Here is a 22,427-nt window from a genome sequence, read left to right on the forward strand (position 1 = left end):
CTCCCTCCTTGTCTCTGTCTCAGGCCCTGTGCCTGTCTCTTTACTCTCCGTTTCCCTCTCTCTCTCTTCAGTTTCCTCGGCTGGTAGCGGCCTGTTTCCCAGACTTGGAGATCGCAAGAGAGTCGGAAGCTCCATTCCAGACAAGCCGGCTTTGGCCTACGGGGTGTGGGCCCCGGGACCCTCCTCTGAGAACCAACTCTCAGGGCGGCGCCTGCTCCTCCCACCAGCAGGGGGCGCTGTGGGCCAGAGCGGCGACCGCGTCCCGGGCCGCCGCGTCCCAGCATGCACCGCGCCCTTGCCGGCGCCGCGTTTGGGAGCCACCCGGGGGCTCTTCCGGGGGGTCGCGCGGAGCTGAGTTCCCTGCGCTGCCGGGCGGGTTCCCGCAGAGCCGCCATGGCCAGGCCGGCTTCGGTAAGAGGGGCCGGTGGAGGAGGAGGCTCTGCCGAAAGTCTGGTGCCTGGCGCGGCTGGAGTGGGGTCCCGCCCAAGGAGTGAGGCAGTGGGAGCCCGGCCCCGGGGGGTTGCTCCGAGCTCGGGCTGGAGACGCGCAGTTTTGGTGCGCGTGTTCCAGAGTTGACCTGGACAAAGTTGTTCTGGCTGGCACCGTGGCGCGCGCCTGTGGTCCCCGCTACTTGGGCGACAGAGGTTGAGGATGCTCGAGCTCGGGAGCTCTGGGCTGTAATGTGCTCTGCCGATCGGCGTCCGCCTAAGTTCGGTGTCAATACGGACCTCCCAGGAGCAGGGCCAGCCGGGTGCCAAAGTGGGGTGACCCAGCCCAGCTCGAAACGCAGCAGGTCGGAACTCCAGTGCTGTCAGTAGTGGGATCGCGCCAGTGAAGAGCCACGGCCCTCCAGCCTCCAGCGAGACCTCGTCTCTTTGAATAAATGAATAAAGTTGGACTGGCAGAGGCGGGGTGGATAAGTCCGGTGTCTCGGTGGTTGTCGGCTCAGACCAACCAGTGTCCTCGCCCTCAGTGTCCGGGCTATGAACCTTGGGGTCTCTTTAGGGCTCAGAAATAACGGCTGTGGCTGTTCCATGCTCTGGCTGAAGGTAGCCACGGGAATGAGCATCTGTGTAAGGGGATGAGAAAAAGTTAGGGAAGGGCAGTGCGCGGTTGCTCAGGCCTGTAATCCCAGCACTTTGGGTGGCCGAGGCGAGAGGATTGGCTGAGCCCAGAGGTTCGAGACCCGCCCGGGCAACTTGGTAAGACCTCGTCTCTACAATAAATCAAAAAATTAGCCGGGCGTGGTGGCACATGCCTGTAGTTCCAGCTACTTGGAAGGATGAGGCGGAAGGATCGCCTGAGCCCAGCAGGTCGAGGCTGCCGTGGCCGTGAGTGTGCCACTGCACTCCAGGCTGGGCGACAGAGTAAGACTCCGACTCAAAAAAAAAAAAAAAGTTAGGGGAGGGAAAACGAGCCGAGAGAAAATGGAGACTTGAAGACTATCCTCAAGGGAGGGACAGAAGACTTGAAACCAGATTGTGTGGTTATCCTAAATCAAATTTGTCGCCAGTGCTCCAATATTGTAACGGAAAATTTGATCACGGTTTTTAGAGTTTGAAAGGCATATCTTGAGGCTTAATCCAGGAAGCCCTGTTTCATTCAGTTGAGGATAACCTGTTTGAAATACGCAAGTTTTCCTTGTACCCCCACTGGAATGTCATGCATCCTGTTTGCATTTTATTCTTCCCTTGTGCCTCCCACCCCCTTTCTAGCCTCCCTTGGCAGGTACAGATTCCTCTCCTGTTTCTTCAGGCTGAGTCTCTTCAGCTCCATTTTTTTCTTTTCTGTCTTCTCTAAATGGTTGAGAACCTCCTAGAATGTCCTTTCTGTTCTGTGACAGTTTGTGGTAGCTCTTAGGCTATACATTTGAATCCATAGAACATGTGCAACCAGCTAGTCCCACTCCTTGGCTATTATATTATTTAGAATAAACATGAAGCCGTTTTTTAAAATTTTTCCTTTTCACTGCAGCAGTTTGGTGCTAATTGTGAATATGGTCACAAATGAGTCTTTTGTAGGTGAGAAACGTGGGTGGGAGACAGGAAGATGTAGGAATTTTGTTGAAATTCCATTATAAAAACAAGTTTAAACTTGTTTGTTATGTTAATAATAGTTGATACTTAAGCTTTTGTTTCCTGTGATAGGTTTTTGTTTGTTTGGTCAGTCATGGGTCTCACTCTGTCATCCACGCTGGAGTGCAGCGGGATAGTCCTGGCTCACTGCAGCCTCAATCTCCTGGGCTCAGGAAATCCTTCCACCTCAGCCTTCTGAGTAACTGAGACTACAGGCACGTGTCACCATGCTCTGCTAATTCTTGTATTTTTTTGTAGAGATGAGGTCTCCCTGTGTGGCCTTTGCTAGTCTCGAGCACCTGGCCTAAGCAAGTCTCCCACCTCAACCTCCCAAAGTGCTGGGATTATAGGTGTGAGCCACTGTACCTGACCCTATGATAGTTCTGATGATAGAATTTAATCTCTGTAATTTTTCTTTTTTAATATTTTGAGTTGGAGTCTCAATCTGTCACCCAGGCTGGAGGGCAGTGACATGCTCACGGCCACCACAGCCTCGACCTGCTGGGTTCAGATGTTCCTTCTGCCTCAGCCTTCCAAGTAGCTGGAACCACAGGTATGCACCACCACGTCCAGCTAATTTTTTGATTTATTGTAGAGACAAGGTCTCATCAAATTGCCCAGGCTGGTCTTGAACCCCTGGACTCAGGCAGTCCTCCAGCCTCCACCTCCCAAAGTGCTGGGATTACAGGCGTGAGCCACCGTACCCAGCTGGCAACTTTTCTCTCCAAACCTGAGTGTCAAATGTTAGGTCTGCTAGATTCCCTTATTGGGACAATTTACTTTGCAGTACTTGTGACCAACATTTTTATACAACTGGGAAGAGCCCTAGCCATCTTTCAAGATGTTGAGTGCTTTTCTTGGTAGACTCTCATCTACATTTATAGCACAAAATCTGAAAGGGGTGATACAGAAATTTTCAAGTTATATATATGTTCAGCAGCTTCTCTATGGCCACAGCGGATCTGTCCTGGAAACACCCAGGAAGAGCACCCCTGACTCGTCCAATCCATACCAGAGGTTGGTTAATGGTTCTTGAGTCAATCATGGCTTGTAGACATTTTGTTTGAATCACCCTTGTTAAAATTGTAAATTTAAGCTGGGCGTGGTGGCTCACATCTGTAATCCCAGCACTTTGGGAGGTGGAGGTGAGAGGATTGCCTGAGCCCAGGAGTTAGAGACCACCAGGCCACTTGGCGAGACCTTACCTTTACAATACATGAAAAAAATTAGGAGTGGTGGCATGGGCCTGTAGTTCCAGTTACTTGGAAGGCTGAGGTGGAAGGATCACCTGAGCCTAGCAGGTTGAGGCTCCAGTGGCTGTGAGTATGCCATTGCACTCCAGTCTGGGTGACAGTGAGACTCCTATTCAAAAAAAAAAAAGTGAGCGGCTCGGTGGCTCAGTCTGTAATCCCCCGCCTTTGGGAGGCTGAGGTGAGTGGATTGCCTGAGCCCGCAGGTTCGAGACCCGCCTGGGCAGCGAGACCTCATCTCCACAATAAATCAAAAAATCAGCCAGACGTGGTAGCGCATGCCTGTAATTCCGGCTACTTGGAGGGCTGAGGTGGAAGGATCACCGGAGCCCAGCAGGTCGCTGCAGTGGCCGCGAGCGGCCACTGCACTCCAGTCTGGGCGACAGAGTGAGACTCCAACTCAAAAAAAAAAAAAGTGATTATTAGTTGCCAAGATTAGAGTTTACATAGAATGATGTACACTTCCAGTTTTTCTGTAAAAGATGGCACGTCCCAATGTAAAATATAAAGCTTTAAGAACTATAGAAAATTACCTTGGAGAAAATCTTTGGGACTTCTGGCATGGTGAAAAGTTCTTCGATGTGGCATCGTAAGCACAATAATGGAAAAAAAATGAAATCAGGCATCATCAGAATTAAAAACTTTTGCTTTGTGAAGGATCCTGTTAAGAAGGTGAAAAGACAAGATACAGACTGGAGAGCAATATTTGTAGACCACATATCTGACAAAGGACTGGTATCTAGACTACATAAAGAGCTCTCACTTAATAGTAAAATAAAAATTCAACTAGAAAATTGGCAAAAGATGTAAAGAGACATTTTACCAAAGAGAATATATGCAAGGGGAATAAGCACATGAAAAGATGTTCAACATCATTACTTATTAGGACAATGCAAATTAAAACCACAGCGAGTATGACTATGTACCTATTAGGACAGTTAAAATAAAGAATAGTGACATTACCAAATGCTGAAGAGGGTGCTGAGAAACTATCTCTTATACATTGTTGTCAGGAATGTAAAATATGAGGGGAAATTTCCCCAAAAACGAATATTTTTTGGAGGGTGGGCCCCTTGTAGTATAGGCTTCCCCTGCTAAGTGTTCTAGAAGCTCATTGGCATCAGTGTACCAGCTGGCATTATTGTGAGAGGCTGCATTCAACTTCAGTGAATATTTTTTGAGATTCTTTCAACATTTTTGTCTATTTCATGATGGGTGATTTACACAAACAACCTGCCCACATGGTACTGAGTGTTCAGCAGTTTTTTACCAAAAAAAAGCATGACTCTCGTGCCCCACCTTCCCAATTCACCCAGTTTTGCCCCAAATGCCTTTTTTTTATTTCCCCAGATGAAAAAACGTCCTCAAAGGGAAACGTTTTACTGATGTGGAAGAGGTGAAACAAACAACAACAATAAACAAGGCAGAAGCACTAAAAGGCATCAAAATGAGTTCAAAAACTGTTTTGAGCAGTGGGAAGAGTCGATAGGTACATTGTTATCAAACAGAGTACTTTGAAGGGTCAAGTTTGAACATGTAAGAATATACACACAATTTTTAATAAATAAATTCCAGTTTTTTGGGGGGGGTCTCCCCTTGTAGTTTGACCATTCTAGAAAATAGTTTGGCAGTTTCCTTTAAAAACACATACTTACCACATGACACAGCAGTTATATAGACTTGGGATTTTATCTTAGAAAAATGAATACATGCCTACTCCAAATCCTGTACTTAGCAGCTTTTTTTGTAATAGCTAGAAACTGGAAACAACCAAAATATCTCTCAATAGGTGAATGGTTAATCAAACAATGGTACATCCATACCATGGATTACTATTCAGCAACAACAATAAAGAAATACAGCCATGCCAGACGTGATGGCTCACACCTGTAATCCCACACTTTGGGTGGCAGAGGCGAGAGGATTTCCTGGGCCCAGGGGTTCAAGACAAGCCTGGGTAACTTGGCAAGACTCATCTCTACAATAAATAAAAAAAATTAGCCAGGTGTGGCATCCACCTGTAGTTCCGGCTACTGGGAAGGCTGAGGTGGAAGGATCACCTGAGCCCAGCAGATTGAGGCTGCGGTGGTTGGAAGCGCTACCTCACTCTAGTCTGGGCGACAGAGTGAGACTCTGACTCAAAAAAAAGAATAAAATACAGTCATGCATGCTTAACAACAAAGATAACATTCCAAGAAACATCATTAGGTGATTTTGTGGTTGTACAAACATCAAAATGTACTTCCATGAACCTAGATGGTACTGTCTGCTACACAGCTAGGATATTATGGTATATCCTATTGCTCCTGTGCTACAAACCTATATAGTATGTTGCTGTACTGAATACTGTAGGCAATTGTAACACAATGGTATTTGTGTATCTAGACATAGAAAAGGTACAGTAAAAATTCAGTATTAGGCCAGTCATGGTGGCTCACACTTGTAATCCCACCACTTTGGGAGGCCAAGGTGGGAGGATCACTTGAGTTCAAGAATTCAAGACCAGCTTAGACAACATAGTGAAACCTCATCTCTATGAAAAATAAAATAAAAAATTAACTGGGCATGGTGGTGTGCACCTATAATCCCAGCCACTCGGGAGGCTGAGGCAGAGTGATTGCCTAACCCCAGTAGGTTAAGGCCATGATGAGCTGTGATCATGCCGCTGCACTTCAGCCTGGTCAACAGAGTGAGATTCAGACTCAAAAAACAAAACAAAAACTGTATTATAATCTTAAGGGACCACTGTTCGTCATTGACAGAAATGTCATATGGTGCGTGACAGTGTTGATAAACATGACAACTTGGATGAATCTCAAGGACATTACATTGAAAAAAGTCAATTTGAAATGGTTGTATACCATATGATTCCATTTATATAATATTCTTGAAATTACAAGATCGTAACGGATAAGAGACTAGTTCATATAAAGGATTGGAACAAGGGAGCTCTTTGTGGTGATGGAATACAGTTGTCCCTTGGTAACTGTGAGGGATTGGTTCCAGGTTCCCTGACAGATTCCAAAATTCACAGATGCTCAAGCCTCTTATGTAAAATGGCGTATATAAAATTGCATATAACCTACACGCATCCTCTCATTTACTTTTTTTTTTTAATAAGAGTCTCACTCTGATGCTTACATTGGTGGGCAGTGGTATGCTCACGGCCACTGCAACCTCAACTTACTATGCTCAGGTGATCCTTCTACCTTAACCTTCCAAGTAGCTGGAAATACAGCTGTGCGCTACCATGCCTGGGTACCTCTCATATCTTTAAATCAGCTCTATGTTACCTCTAATTACCTAAAACAATGTAAATGCCACATTAATAGTTATGCTAGATAACTTTTTAATTTATACTTTCTTATTTTTTAAGTTTTAATTTGTTTTTGAGTTGGCGTGTCACTCTGTTGCCCAGACTGGAGTACGGTGGCATGTTCATGGCCACTGCAGCCTTGATCTGCTGCACTCAGGCAATCCTGCCTCAACCTCCGAAGTAGCTGGAACCACAGACATGCACCACCATGCCCAGCTAGTTTTGTTGTAGAGGTAAGGTCTTGCCAAGTTGCCCAGGCTGGTCTCGAACCCCTGGGCTCAGGCAATCCTCTTGCCTTGGTCTCCCAAAGTTTTGGTATTACGGGTGTGAGCCACGGCACCTGGTCAAGGTTCCCTTTTTAGATGGTGCATGTGCTCTAAGGCCTGTTGTTAATTCATTCATTTTATTTGGCTCCAGGGGACATTTGTGACTCCTGTATTATGTTGTTCATGATATAATATGGCATCATCCAGAGATAGCTGATGAAAGTAGCCTTAAAGTGAAAAATGTATGTACATACTGTTTGTTATTCCAGGTAATGGTGACATTTGATGATGTGGCCTTATATTTTTCGGAGCAAGAGTGGGGAATCCTGGAGAAATGGCAGAAAGAAATGTATAAGCAAGAGATGAAGACCAATTATGAGACCCTTGATTCCCTGGGTAAGATGGGCTTCTAAGGGACCACTTTTTGGGAGCCAACTTAATATCAATAGGCTTCCTTCCATGTGTGGGCTGTCGGCTGGTTGAACATGATACTGTGTCCAATTTACATTTATAATGTCTCCTTCCCTTCTGATAATGACCTAGGAATATTTAACTTGTCCCTTTTTATCCAGTAGTATCTGTGCCTTCAGCATTATTAATATTCTGCATTATTTATCTCCCACCTCAACCCTCCCCCATTTCTCCCACAGTTAGAATCACTCAGTAATTGAATTGTTCCTCTTTATTTAAAGTGTGTTCTTTCATTTATTTAACTAATACTTTAGTGCCTGCTTATGTTGCCTGAATAAGATGAATTTCCCATTTTCACAAGATCTATGACTTTTGTGAAGGGAGCATAGTTATTACATTAGAATAAGCTGGACTATAACGGAGTGCACAGTGTGGATACAACAGGTAAGAAAGAGCACCTGGGTAGAGTAAGCGAGAAGACAGCAGTGGGATGGGAGACTTAGGTAACTCCAGGAAAGTGAGGCGCAATGAAAGGAAAGAGTCCAGCCAAGAGCCTGGTGAGATTTTATGGTGGCTGAACCAGGTATGTAATGAAAGACAGAAGGAAGTAGGTGGTCTCCAGATATGTTGTGAAGGTAGAATCCTAGATTTTGCTGATGAATTGGGTGTGGAGTAAACAGGTGGAAATAATCAACTCAACTTTGGGTTTGAATATCTTTTTTTTTTTTCCTAATTTTTTATATTGAAGATGTGGGGTACAATTCAGGGTTAGGTATACAAATGGTTTTGAATATCTTGATGGCAAGTGACTTTTTTCATGGATAGGAGGAAGGGTTGGGGAGCAGCAGGTTTGGGCCACACTGAGTTTAAGATGCTCATAGAGATTTCTAGACAAGCAGGTATACAAAATTAGAATTAAAAGTGATGGTTAGAACGAATTTACTGATTTGGGAGACACTATATGGATGGCATTTTAAATGGCTACTTGGAATCTTCTAGGGAGAATATGTAGATAGGATAGAACAAGCCCTGGGATACCCCAGCATGTAGAGGTTAACTTGAAGAAACTGGCGCCCAGTGGCCAGCAGGGAGAAGACACGAGAGCCATGTGCTGATCCAGCGTTAAGTTTTGAGTTATCACAGTTAGTGTCCTTGAACTTCAATAATCAGTCTGATTTTTCCAGATTTTAAAAACTAAATGGTATTACTTGCTAGTGATTTTCTTTACAGAACATCCAGATCCCAGCCCCGAGGTTGGAATTTAGCAGAATCAGACTTTGGCCCAGGGATCTACATTTTTCACAAGCCCTTGACGTGCTGCTAATGGTGGTGGTACTCAGTTCACTCAGGAAATCACTGATGTGAGAGCTGAGCCTTAGTTACTACCACAAAGGTGATGAAGGAGCTTCCTGCTGCAGCTTCTAAAATCACTGTACTGATATATCAAAACCCTTCAAACCCTTATGCTTATGCCATTGGGCTATATTACTCTCTACCTCTTAATCACTGTCATTTAACAGCTCCCTGTTCCCTTCACTTCCTTGATCAAGAATTTTGGTACCTCAACAATTCGTTTCCTTGGATGTAAGGCATGTAGTCAGAAAAGTATAGTGACTGAGTTTCCCGCCTCAACTCCCTTTGAGCTTCTTTTTTCCTAAGCACATTGTACTCATAATGATCACTTTTGAATATTTTCTGCCTGAATATCAGCCTTTTAAAAATCCTCATCATCCTTAACCTCTCTACTTCCTTTACTTTTGTGACATGTTGCTGGGAATATTTAAGCTGAACAATTTTGGTGAAGTTGTATTCTGTTGTCATGCACATAATTTCAAGGAGGTTTTCTTTCCTTCCTTCCTTCCTTCCTTCCTTCCTTCCTTCCTTCCTTCCTTCCTTCCTTCTCTCCCTCCCTCCCTCTCTCCCTCCCTTCTTTCCTTCCTACCTTCCTTCCTTTTCTTAACTTCAGTCTCATGTCTCCAGGAATCAAAGTCAACTATGAAAATGATTTTTAGTTAAGTAATCAGGAAGCCTAAACTGAGTCAATGCAAACTCTCTTCACAGGCTATGCTTTTTCCAAGCCAGATCTGATCACATGGATTGAACAAGGGAGAATGCTGTTAATCAGAGATCGGGGATGCTTAGAAGAAACAAGAATGACAGTTAGCCCTTCTACTGATGAACAGTTGAACTTGAAGAATATTGGAAAGTCGCCATGTTTTGGTGAGTAAAATGGACTTAAGGTTATGAATCATTTACTCTTCCTAGCCTTGTTTCCTGAATCGTTCTTTTTGGATACTTGGCTAGACATAGGTAATAAGAAATACTGTTCTGGTGGAAAAAGTTAGATTTCTTTACTCAAATGGCTAGCAAATGTAAGAATGTATTACTTTTATAAAAAGGAAAGTTATATTTACATTATTTAAAAAAACACCCAAAACCTAGGCTAGGTTCAGTGACTGACGCCTATAACCCCAGCACTTTGGGAGGCTGAGGCAGGAGGATCACTTGAGGCCAGGAGTTTGAGATCAGCTTGGATTACACAGTGAGACCCTGTCTCTACAAAAAAAAATTTTTTTTTTTTTTAATTTGCCAGGCATGGTGGTGTGGGCCTGTAGTCCTAGCTACTTGGGAGGCTGAGGTGGAAGGATCACTTGAGCTCAGGAGTTGGAGCCTGCAGTATACTATGATCACACCACTACTTAGGCTGGGCAACAGAGCAAGACCTTGTCTCTAAACAATAAAAGTTAAAAACGTGGAAAGAAGAGGATTCTTTGTAAAAGAGCAAGGGATCAATTTTTCAAAGCCCTGAAGAAAATCCACCTCCCTGTCACACCATTGTGTCCATTTGAATATAGAGAAATAAAAATTCTTCTAAGTTTATACAGCTTTTTTTATTAATAGAGATTTTTTTAACTTAGGGTTAAAAAAAAATTCCTTTTGAAGGAATTCCTCTTGAGTTCCTTGTATCTTAAGGGAAACATTTGAACTATCTTAACACTGCTAATATTTAAGGGAATCTTTCACTTTTTATAGTATGTGAGTGTTTTACAAAGTACCTGGGAGTCAAGGAACTCCTCTGAAGAAGAAGGCAATCTGAACCCAGGGAATGCATCAAAGCTCCATCAAGAGGATAAAATAAATCCCAAGGTTTCATTTCATTGCCACTGTCTATCCATTCATCTAACCAGTATAGAGTGCCTACCATATTAACAGGACTATGTTAGTATTAGACTAGGGTGAAAAACCTTATATAATGTGTGTGTGTGTGTGTGTGTATGTGTGTGTCACACAGCAATTCTTACAGTCTAGATATTGATCATCTTACTTACTTGGCTCTTAAGTTAATAAATTATATTGAACCGTGTATAGTTTAATTAGTCAGCTATAAATTAAGACTGTATATGAGTTAATAAAATAATAAGTGGCAGGGTAGAAAGTGCTATAGGGATTTAGAGTAAAAAGAATGGAGGAGAGATAGCATTATCCCAGGAGGACTCTAAAGGAATTGAGATTTAAATAGAAAAAAATGGGCAGATTTGGTTAGGGGAAAAAGAGTCAGCAGGGGTCATACATAAGCTGAGGCTCAAAGGTGGGAACACATTCTTACACTTAGAAAACAGAGAAGACACCAACCTCCCTGTAGCTGAATGTTACATTTGGGTCATAGTGAGAGATGGGAGGGGAAACATAAGTTGGTGCCAGATTGTCTGAGGCCAGGAATGCCAAGTTGAAAAGTTTGACTTCATCCTGTAGAAAAGGAGGAACCTGGGAAGGTTTTTGAATACCAAAGATTTAGTAACTGGTGGCTATCCCTAAAAATAAATGAGCTCATCGTATAAGGTTGTACTCAGCCAATAATCACTACTGGTTCTCTGCCTAGCTTAAATAGTAAAAGTGTGTTTTTAGGAAGATTAAACTTCCAGTGATGAGAAATAGGACTCAAGGAGACAGGTAAGTATGCTTTTGTCATCCAGGCTAACTTACTAAATAGCATGATTGTGTTGGAAGCATCACCTATGTTGTTGTGAAGATGATCACAGAGCACAGTGAGAATTCCCCAGGGGCAGTATCAGTTGGATTTCCTCCTTGGTTGAGAGATATAAAAGGAGAGCTCACCGGGCTCAGTGCCTCAGCCCGTAATCCCAGCTCTTTGGGAGGCTGAAGTGAGTGGATTGCCTGAGCCTGCAGGTTCGAGACCCACCTGGGCAACTTGGCAAGACCTCATCTCTACCATAAATCAAAAATTAGCCAGGCGTGATAGTGCGCACCTGTAATTCCAGCTACTTGGAAGGCTGAGGCAGAAGGATCGCTGGAGCCCAGCAGGTCGAGGCTGCAGTGGCCGGGAGTGGCTACTGCTCTCCAGTCTGGGTGACAGAGACTCCAACTCAAAAAAAAAAAGTAGAGCTCCATTTTCCAGTACAGCAGGACTTTGGAGGAAAAGCAGTTGTGAAATACAGTTGTTTCTGTGAATGTCTGCAGTGATCCTCTCCAGACCTAGTGGGTAATAATGTGATAACTCAAGTTCCTCTATTTCCTGTCATAGGTATTACTTTGGGAAAAGTAGTGATTGTGCCTATGTAAACATGACTTTCTTATAATGCAGAGTTCCTTGGAAAAGGAAATAATTTCAACAGTCTTCTTTGTGAATTCAGTGAACTGACATTTTGTCGTTCCTAAGAAAGATACTTTCTATTAGTATTTCTCCCAGAAAATGTTTTCTAAAATCTGTGGTAGAGGGGGAACAAGAATATAACTGTAAGCCTTTCTTAATACTTAAATATTGTGCTATTTATTTCATAGACTTAATGGTGCAGTCAGATTTTCAGAGTAACTCATTTTTATTTTCTCTATCTTCTGCTTACCCTCTGAGGGTCATTTATAATTCACAAGATGTATTTGCTTGCCATTTTTTCGATGCTAAGCCATTCCTTGACAAATAGTGAAAGGAAATTAAAAGTTAAATATAATTTACCTACAGGAGACAGATTCCCAAGTCATTGAGAATTGGAATTCTCCTTCCCACTTTGCTAGCGACATGAAGCTAGTCCTTGAACCCACTGTATAGTAGACACATCACTGATGAGAGTAATATTTTTTTCCTCTCCAGATGACAAAGGAACTCACAGGACAAAAAAGGAAGAATGCCATTTAAATGATCTTCCAAAACAATACTTGGGTGCTACCTTATCCGGGAAGGAGAGAAAGATACTTTCAGATCAAAGAGCCCCCTTCCAATCTCTAACTCTCCAAGAAAAAGAGCTTCTAAATAAAAGACTTAGCATCACGGCATCTCATCAGGGCAAGAAAGACTTATGGCATAAGCCTCCAGATACTCTAGGTGACTTGGAAATTCTGGCAGGGCCAAGATTTTATACCTGCTACGTCTGTAGGAAAGTCTTCCAGGTAAAGAGTGACTGGGTAAAGCACAAAAAGAGCCATTCCAAGAACCAGCCCTGCAAATATCCAAAGTACAGAAACAGATCCAGAGGGAAATCAGAACTCAGGTGGACCCAGAGGTTCCTGTGTAAGAAGAAGCGGTTCCAGTGCAGTGAGTGTGAGAAGAGCTACTATCTGAAGGGCAGCCTTGTCACTCACCAGGTGGTCCACACAGGCCAGCGGCCCTTCCTGTGCCCTGAGTGTGGCAAGACCTTCCGGTACAGAGCCAACTTGAAGAAGCACCTGTGTCTGCACAGAGGGGAAAGGCCATTTTGCTGTGGGGAGTGTGGCAAGGGTTTTACCCAACAGTGCGAGCTCATGGAGCACCTCCGACTGCACAGCGGGGAGAAGCCTTTCCAGTGTCCGGAGTGTGACAGGAGCTTCCGCCTGAAGAGGGGTATGAAGGTCCACCTTTCCCAGCACAGGGGGAAGAAACCCTTCCATTGTCCAGAGTGTGGCAGAAACTTTTCTCGGAAGGCTGCTTTGAAGACCCACCAGAGGACACATAGTGAAGAAAAGCCGTTTTCTTGTGATGAATGTGGTAGGAAGTTCATCTACAAGATTAAACTCGATGAGCATATCAGAGTCCATACAGGAGAGAAGCCCTTTTCATGTCCCGAGTGTAATAAAAGTTTCCGCCTAAAAAGAAGCCTACAAGCCCATCGCTTGCAGCACAGTGGGAAGAAGCCTTTCCAGTGTCCAGAGTGTGACAGGAGCTTCTTCTGGAGGAATGCCATGAAGGCCCACCAGCGTCTGCACAGTGAGGAGAAGCCGTTCTCCTGTGGGGAGTGTGGCAAGAAGTTCACCCGGCCCTCCAAGCTCGCTTGCCACACCAGAGTCCATGACAGGCAAAAGGAATTCCCCTGTGGTGAGTGCAAAAAGACCTTTTCTCAGCAGTCAAGGCTCACGCAGCACCTCAAGGTCCACACTGCAGAAAAGCCATTCTCCTGTGCTGAGTGCAGCCGGAGTTTCCGGCGACGTGCACATCTCACTGAGCACATGAGGCTTCACAGTGGAGAGGAGCCATTCCAGTGCCCTGAGTGTGACAAGAGCTTCTCCTGGAAGGCCTCTATGAAGTTCCACCAGCGCATGCACAGGGATGAAAAGCCCTTTGCATGTGGTGAGTGTAGCAAGACCTACACTCATCAGTCTCAGCTCACTGAACATCTGAGAGTCCACAGTGGAGAGAAACCCTACCAGTGTCCTGAGTGTGATAAAAGTTTCCGTCTCAAAGGAAATTTGAAAGGCCACCTGCTCCAGCACAGCGGCAAAAAGCCATTCTCTTGTGTTATGTGTGGCAAAAGTTTCACTCAGCAGTACAGGCTCACAGAACACATTCGCGTCCACAGTGGTGAAAAGCCCTTCCAGTGTCCAGAGTGTGACAAGAGCTACTGCATCAGGGGAAGCTTGAAGGTCCATTTGTATACACACAGTGGAGAGAGGCCTTTCAGGTGTACTGAGTGTGGCAAAGGCTTCCTCCAGAAGAGAAGCTTGAAGGCCCATCTGTACCTTCACAGTGGGGAGAGGCCTTTTTCTTGTGATGAGTGTGGAAGGAGCTTCACATACGTGGGGGCACTGAAGACTCACATTGCTGTGCATGCCCAGCAAAAGCTCTCCTATCTCTAGGTCAAGCTGTGTGGCAGTCCCACAGTGACATCTTGTAGGTGGAGCCAGCAGTTTTGTTGGCTCAAGTCGCGGCAGGTTAAAGAATTAACAGGATACTGGCTACAGACATGCTGGCAGAGGCACAGTCAGCAGGACCTGATGGCTCCTTGACCGAAGTTCTGAATAATCCAGGCACAGACAGTCAGAGACATTTCCCTTTGGTAACCCACATAGGAAAGGCCTGCCAGGTTATGGCAGAAATTTTATACAGATCTGCTAGTCTTGACAGATATTTTCAGTGTCATCAAAAAGCATAATAATCCCTTCATTAAACTCAGAAACCACAGCCTGAATGAAGAAATATTACAGACAGGAACATTTCCCACATACTCTTCAGTCAGCTTTTCCATTACCAGGCCTCCATATTTAAATTTGTTTTGAAAATTTCAGTTTTCTCTCATAGTGGATTTCATTTTCTTTCAGATCAAGTTTTAGGACATCTGTTTCTTGGAGGGATTTCTCTATATTGCTAAAAATAAATGCTGTCTTCCACCATCTCATTTGTTAAGATGATTACCCATAAAATAAGTATTATTACTTCTGATTAATTTAAATCACCCAAAAGTCCACCATTGTGAGGAAGAAGCAATGTTATTTATCTAACCCATCTGCATTTTTAGCAGCGTTGTGTCAGTTCTCAAAGAAATATATTTGTCTTTACATGAGGAAAATACCAAAGGAGAAGATACTGTCAGTTCAGGGCATTACTTCATTTTTTGCCCTGTGATCTCATCTGCCATTTTAAGGTAATTTTCCAGGCTATTTTAGCAAACTCTCCTCTATCTCTCAGACTGTGTAACATTACTCTTAAGAAAACTAATAGCTTTCCTTAGGAGATTTGAGGGACTTCATGATTTTGTGTGTGTAACACTAAATATGGTCCCAAATTACCTAGGTCAGAATTAGCCAGGATCAAGGGTGTTAAAAGAATTATAGTGTCTATGAAAAGAGAAGAAAGATGCTATCTCTGATGGCACAGTCCTGTGGGTGCCTGTTGGTAAGTCATTGCTACCTTTGAGTAAAGCAAAAAATACGTTAACTGTGCCTGGGCATGTGTGGGCCAAACTTCAGCATTGGCTGGCTTCTTCTTCAGTGTACCTCAGGACAACTCTGTCTTTCCCTGGGATGCATGTTAAAAATGCACACTCTTGGGGCCCTCCACAGATGAGCTGAGTGACAATCTTCCCAGGTGATGTTGGTGTAAACTGAAGTTTGAGAACATTTGATCTGGTGAATGGAGAGACTTGAGGAAGAAAACCTGTTTCTGCAAGACATTCTGGTCATTCCAGTGTGAATTCAAGTTAAACTCCCTTTAGCCTTTTTCTTCTCTCTTTTGTAATAAAACTTCTTGTGATAAAAGTTGCTTACATTTATGGGGTATATTAATCTGCTCAGGCTGCCATAACAGCATGCCACAGGCCGGGTGCTTAAACCACAGAAATGTATTTTCTCCACAGTTCTGGAGGCTGGAAGTCTAAGATCAAGGTGCCAGCAGGGTTAGAGTCTAATGAAGCTGTTCCTGGGTTATAGACTTGGCCTTGTTGCTGTGTCCTTACATGGCCTTCTGTGTGTGAGGTAGGAGGAGGTATTAGATTAGGTGCTCCCCTTATGACTTCATTTAACTTTCATTACCTCCATAAAGCTTTATCTACAAATACAAAGTCACTCAGGGGGTTAGGGATTCAACGTATGAATTTAGCAAGGGGAGGGAATACGATTCTTAGACTTATTGTCTTAGATTTACTGAATGCCCACTGTTTACCAGACACTCTACTATATGTTTCACAATCATAATCTCACTTTAATCCTCACATTATAATGTCCATTATTAACTTGGTCTTTATTCTATCCAGAATCTGAATATTGGCCACAGAGCAATTTGTGTTCCCTAACATGTGACCCGATTCGGGGCAAGGAAGACAGCTTATATAGAAATTTCTGCTTGGTTGTGTATGGTGGCTCACACCTGTAATCCCACTTTGAGAGGCTGAGGCAGGAGGATTGCTTGAGCCCAGGAGGTTGAGACAAGCCTAGGCAACATAGCAAGATGTCATCTCTGTAAAAAATAAAAAATAATCCAGGCATGGTTGCACGCACCTCAGTCCCAACTACTCAGGAGGCTGAAGCTGAAGGATCTCCTGAGCCCAGGCAGTTGAGGTTGCCATGAGCTGTGATTGCCACTGCACTCCAACCTGAGTGACAGAGACTCCTACTCAAAAAAAAAAAAAAAAAAGAAAGAAAGAAAAGAAAAGAAACTTCTGCTTAACTGCTTTTGCCAGGCAAGGGAATCCCTGACTCCTAACAAACATGAACATCTGGAAAGTTCCCACTACTACAGGTCATAGATTTCCTTTCTCCTTTCTTAAAGCCGTCCCTTTCCTTGTTCTCAGCTCCTCTCCATTCTCCACTTCCACTTGCTCACCTTTAGCACCTAGAATTCTGCCTTAGTGTGACTGTAGGCGCACCCCTTATTGCCATTTCTGTGCCAGTCCCCCATGTATATTTTTTGAAGACTAGGAGAGAGTCTGTAGGTCCACTCCATAATCTGCAGTTTTTCACCTAGTTCGCACTGACGAATTCCAGTAGGTCCCTAAAACAATATTTTTCTGTAATGTGACTGATTTTCATAGAGGTACCCTCCTTTTTTGACTTCTAGAAGCCAAAACTTTGTCTAGAATTGTAAACTCCCTCCCGTTCCCATTATATTAAATGGAGAAACTAAAACAGAAGGAGTTCTACTATCTTGCCCGACACCAGAGGTAGTAAACGGAGCTGAGATCTGTATCCTATCAGACTTCCTCCAAACGCTGTGCTTTTTGTAATATGCTGAAGACTATGTCCCTTCTCTCTTCCACTCAGCCCACTGTCTTTGCTTCAGCCACTCAAGGGAATGTCTGTCACTGAAATTAATAATCTCTTAAGTGCTTCCTTTGACCTTTTCATCCACAGCTTTGGCATTGCTGAGTAGTCAACTCTTTTTTAGTTTTAAAATGAGTTTATTAAAGAATGTTCTTAGGAAGGCAACACCATTTTATCTGTCATCTAAAAAAGTTATGTGTTTTCAAGCTGTATAATAAAGGTAATGTAAGAGGCTCCAAAGTTTTTTCTATCAAAGTTATTTTTCTATGGAGATTCTCTGGCATAGCACAGTGTAGTCATTCCTGCATTCTGCTAGAATAAATTTTTTTAAAAGTCTCTTCTATACTTCTCTTCAAAAAGTGATAAATAATATCAGAAGATGGCATACAAAAGTCACTTTTTTCTATTCATTCTGTAGTATTGGAGCCAGTATTTTTTCCATCATAGGCTACAATGTTCACTTCATCCACTTTAATAAATTCTGTCACCTCTCTGAGTTCAACATCATTCAATACAAAAATCCATACGGAATCTATACTTATTTAGAAAGCCCCTGAAATGGACTCTGTTCCTGGCCCTCTAGGCCAACGCTGATACAAGGGAAGCAGAACTTGAAGGGCAAGTTGGGGGGCGATCTGTTGAGACTGTATGAGCTCATCTAGGCTCCCCTGAAGACTTCCTAAAGTGGTGTTTCTGTACAGCTGGTATGCCATGGCTTAGGAGGGAGAAGTCGTTTTTCTTTTTCGAGCTTGCATGCATGCCCCGCTCCCTGTGGGGAAGGCGCTTCCCGCCACGGAGCGAACCGAGGCGGCCAGGAGCGCCGCGGAGCTCCGGCTTGCCGACCGCGCTCTCAGCCGCAGGGCCCGCAGGGCCCGCAGGGCTGCGCCCACGACCCGGTGGCGCTCGAGGAACCTAGAAGCGACTCCCGGCGGAGGGCGGGAGGCCCCCGGTAGTGGGCTCTTAAAACTCTTCCTAGACATCGTTTTCTTTTTGGCTTGTCTATGTTCACGTTGTTTTCTTTTTAGTTCTTCTGAATCTACTTGCTAACCTGTTGGTATTTCCCATAATTTGATCATTGGCACTTTGCTTTTTTATTTTGTTTTGTTTTAGATGCACCCCGGAAATAGCACTCTCTTCCCTGCCTAGGTTCTTAGTAAGAAATAAGACAGATCAAAATATTACTTTTACCTGTGGCAGCGCTAACACTGGAGAACCCAGTCATGCAGAACTGCACCCAAGCAAAGGGTGAGGAGGCAGGAGTAGGAGCGTGTGCTCGTGGCGTCTCATCGAGGATGAGAGAAGCAGTCCCACCACCAAAGCCGAGAGCTAGCTGTGTCTGTTTGCTCGCGTGACTGTTGTGCTCTCCTGAGCCACAGCTTGTGCATCTACTTAACCTGTTATCACATATGTACTGATGACTTTCAAATCTATAGCTCCATACTTTCAACTTCCTTCTAGGAATTCCTTACTTCCATGGGCATCTCAAACACATCATGCCCAAAATGACTTGTCAACGGTATCAACCCTACTTTACCCCCTTCATTGCACTCTCCTGGATTTTCCACTTGTGAAATTATATCTATTAAATCTACCTTGGCTGGGCGCAGTGGCTCATGCCTATAATCCCAGCACTTTGAAAGGTCAAGGTGAGAGGACTGCCTGAGCCCACAGGTTCAAGACCAGCCTGGGCAACTTGGCGAGACCTCATCTCTACAATAAATCAAAACACTAGCTGGGCATGGTGGCGTGTGCCTATAGTCCCAGCTACTCGGAAGGCTGAGGTGGAAGGATCACCTGAGCCCAGTAGGTCAAGGATGTGGTGTCCACGAGCACACCACTGCACTCCAGCCTGGGTGACAGAGTGAGACTCCAACTCAAAAAAAAAAGAGAGAGAACCCAGGAGCTGACCCTGACCTGCCTTTGCAGCTTAATCATGTTACCCATTCACAGTATGAGTTCAGCCATGTCAAATGACATTTACTTTACTCTCATGACTTCTCCATCTGTTTGGAATGTCCTTCCTTCCTCATCTACCTAACTCCTTTATATTTCATAATTCAGTCCAGACACCAATAACCTTTTAGCTATGTGCTTGTCTCCTCTCCTGGCACCTCTAAACACCTTTCTCTAATAGCACTCTTCACATGAAACTCTGCTTCCCCTCAAAGATGAACCCCTGGAGGGCAGCCGTATGATCTTGTTTTTGTATTTTCTCCATCACTGTATTTTTGCCTATCACGTATCTGGAATAGAAGACACTCTAGGGCCGGACGAGGTGCATTTATAGTTGGGGGGGCAGGAGGGCTACTTGAGCTCAGGAGTTCAAGGCCAATCTGAGCAACATAGCAAGACCCCCATCTCTATTAAAAAACAAAAGAGCTGGGCACAGTGGCTCACGCCTGTAATCCCAGCACTTTGGGAGGTTGAGACAGGAGGATTACCTGAGCCCAGGGGGGTTCAAGACCAGCTTGGGCACCTTTGTGAGACCTCGTCTCTACAATAAATCAAAAAAGTAGCCATGTGTGGTGGAACGTGCCTGTGGTTCCAACTGCTTGGAAGCCTGAGGTGGAAAGATTGCCTGAGCCCAGCAGGTCGAGGCTGCGGTGGCCATGAGCATGCCACTGCACTCCAGCCTGGGTGACAGAGTAAGACTCCAACTAAAAAACAAAAGAAGAAGTAGACATTATAGAAATCTAGAAATTCTTGAATGATCAGAAGGACGAATGAATTGGATTTGGGGTAGTGAGGAGAAAGAAAGGATGGATCTGAAAGAAATACAAGAAAGATTGGGCAGGCTAGGTTACTGGGATACATGAGGACGGAGCAAAACATTCTTGAGACCATGGTTCTAGGTCCTATTAGATGGGCAAGGAATGTATGTACATTTCAAAGCTCTCACAGGTGATCCTGTCACACTAATATTGTATCATTACTCATCCCCTCCCAATTTTTACAAACACTAAATTTGAGAGGAATGTCTCAAAAAAATTTTCATGATGGGGATTGTTTGATGGCAGAGGATTTACAATAGAAGAGTGGAAATGCCACAGAGAGAAAGGGTAGCCAGAGGAGATGTCCTGGAGGTAGTGTGAGCAGAAGTTAGAGCTCTCTGGAAATGAATCTTAGTAAGGAAGGGTCCTGATTCTATCAAGACAATAAGGGTGATTTAAAAGGTGTGAGCAGAGACATCCACAGAAATGGAGTGGGTGGGGAGGAAAGCGTTCAAACCAGATGGTTTTCATCTTCCTGTGTAAGACTTGGAGCCATGTCCCAAGAATGGGAGACAGAAATTGACAAAGCTGTGTGTACTGAATGCGCTGCTAACCCCAGCCCTGATTTTTTTAATATCGGCTATGCTACTGAGCAAGAAGCCACAAGAGTAATGAGGAAATGGTTCAACAATGATTAAAAATAAGAATATTCTAGCATTGAAGCATTTACCTTCAACATACACATCTCTATTCCTCTTGAAAATCAAAGGGGGCTAGTCATGGTGACTCATACCTGTAATCTCAGCATTTTGGGAGGTGGAGGCAAGAGGATTGCCTGAGCCCAGGGGTTCAAGACCAGCCTGGGCAACTTGGCAAGACCTCATCTCTACGGTAAATCAAAAAATTAGCTGGGCATGGTGGTGTGTGCTTGTAGTTCCAGTTACTTCGAAGGCTAAGGTGGAAGGATTGCCTGGGCCCAGCCGGTTGAGGCCACAGTGGGCGTCAGTGTGCCACTGCATTCCAGCCTGGGTGACAGAGTGGGACTCCGACTCAAAACCAAACAACAACAAAAATCAAAGGGGATGAGACGGTGCCTTGCCCTGGACATTCACTTTCCACCTGCTTTTTTTTATTTTCACAACTCCTTTTGTTTCTTCAAATCTTATTTGTTCATTGCAAAAATGGTTTGTTTTGCATGTAGAAATGCTACAGTTGTTTTTTTTTAAACTGAGGTCTTTAGTTTTTTTGTGGCAAATTTTAGAGGGGGGCAGGCAGGAATTTTAAAAGGATTTGGAAAGGAGAATGTCCATTTTGGTAAGATTTTTGAGGCATCACTATAATCACTACTAAGTTTGATGACCTGCTATATGAATTCTGTTGAACTAAGATAAAGACTATTCCACACTGTGTTTGGAAGAAGAACTGAAATGGACAAATCTATGTCATCTCAAACATGGAACTCTAAGGGTGAATTGGACAAAAGCTATACACAAAGTCGAATAAGGGAAATCAAGTTAATATTGAAAAAGTGGCTCTACAGCTGTGAATTAATCAATTAGAAAATATTATTTCTCCATTATAAAGTTAATAAAAATGAAGACATTATAATATTGCCAGTGAGGCTGCAGGAGAATATGTTTGTGTATTGATGCCTTCAAGGGAAAAAAAGACTTTGGTTTTGTTTTTTAAATAGACTTTATGTTTTGTTTAAGAGCAGTTTTAGGTTCACAGCAAAGTTGAGAGGAAAGTACAGAGATTTCCCATATGCCCTCTGCCCTCACATCTGTGTAGCCTCTTCCACTCTCAGCATCACCTACTAGCATAGTATGTTGGTTACAACTGATGAACTTACACTGATACATCATCATTACCCGGAGCCCACAGTTTTTATTAGGATTCACTCTTGGTGTTGTACATTCTATTCTGTAGTTTACAGTATTGATCACTTTTGGTGTTGTGCATTTCATGGGTGTTGTATATTCTATGAAATTCTATTCAGGGTCTGGTAAATTCAAATTTTAATGACATGTAGCCACCAATATGGTATCATACAGAGTAGTTTCACTACCCTAAACATCCTCTGTGTTCTGCCTCTCTGCTCTGCTTTTGTTTCCTTCAAGATAGCTGACTCTTGCCCATATTATTTGCATACTTATTGATGCACAATCTGAAAATAAACTAAAAGTCTTAAAAATAATCACTTTTTAAAGTCCAATTATTCCTCTTCTAGAAATTTGTCCGATGGAGTAATTCAAAATAAGGAAAAAAATGCTGTATGGTTAAACATTAATATCAATGAACAGAAGAAACAAACTAAGGGTTAATACTAGTGAAACTAAGTCAAATCAACTAGCTGTAATGTTATACAGCAGTTAAAATGTAAAATATGAAGACCATGTAGGTATATGGAAAAGTATATACAAAATAAAAAATAAAAT

The 22,427-nt window shown here is 43.6% G+C and overlaps 1 protein-coding gene and 1 pseudogene across 1 annotated transcript; one reads left to right on the forward strand and one right to left on the reverse strand.

The window, feature by feature from the left end:
- Positions 1-349: 349 nt before the first annotated feature.
- Positions 350-14,602, forward strand: ZNF425 (zinc finger protein 425). Its single transcript, XM_008065988.2, has 4 exons — positions 350-411; positions 7,177-7,303; positions 9,380-9,538; positions 12,426-14,602. The coding sequence occupies exons 1-4, from the start codon at positions 394-396 to the stop codon at positions 14,378-14,380; spliced, it is 2,259 nt and encodes a 752-aa protein (XP_008064179.1). The 5' UTR covers positions 350-393; the 3' UTR covers positions 14,381-14,602.
- Positions 14,603-17,685: 3,083 nt separating this feature from the next.
- On the reverse strand, positions 17,686-17,991 carry LOC103268408 (annotated as a pseudogene).
- Between the last annotated feature and the right edge of the window lie 4,436 nt (positions 17,992-22,427).

Source organism: Carlito syrichta, unplaced genomic scaffold, assembly GCF_000164805.1.
Source record: "Carlito syrichta isolate Samal-C Ts95f unplaced genomic scaffold, Tarsius_syrichta-2.0.1 Scaffold308825, whole genome shotgun sequence".
In the NCBI taxonomy this organism is placed as follows: Eukaryota; Metazoa; Chordata; class Mammalia; order Primates; family Tarsiidae; genus Carlito; species Carlito syrichta.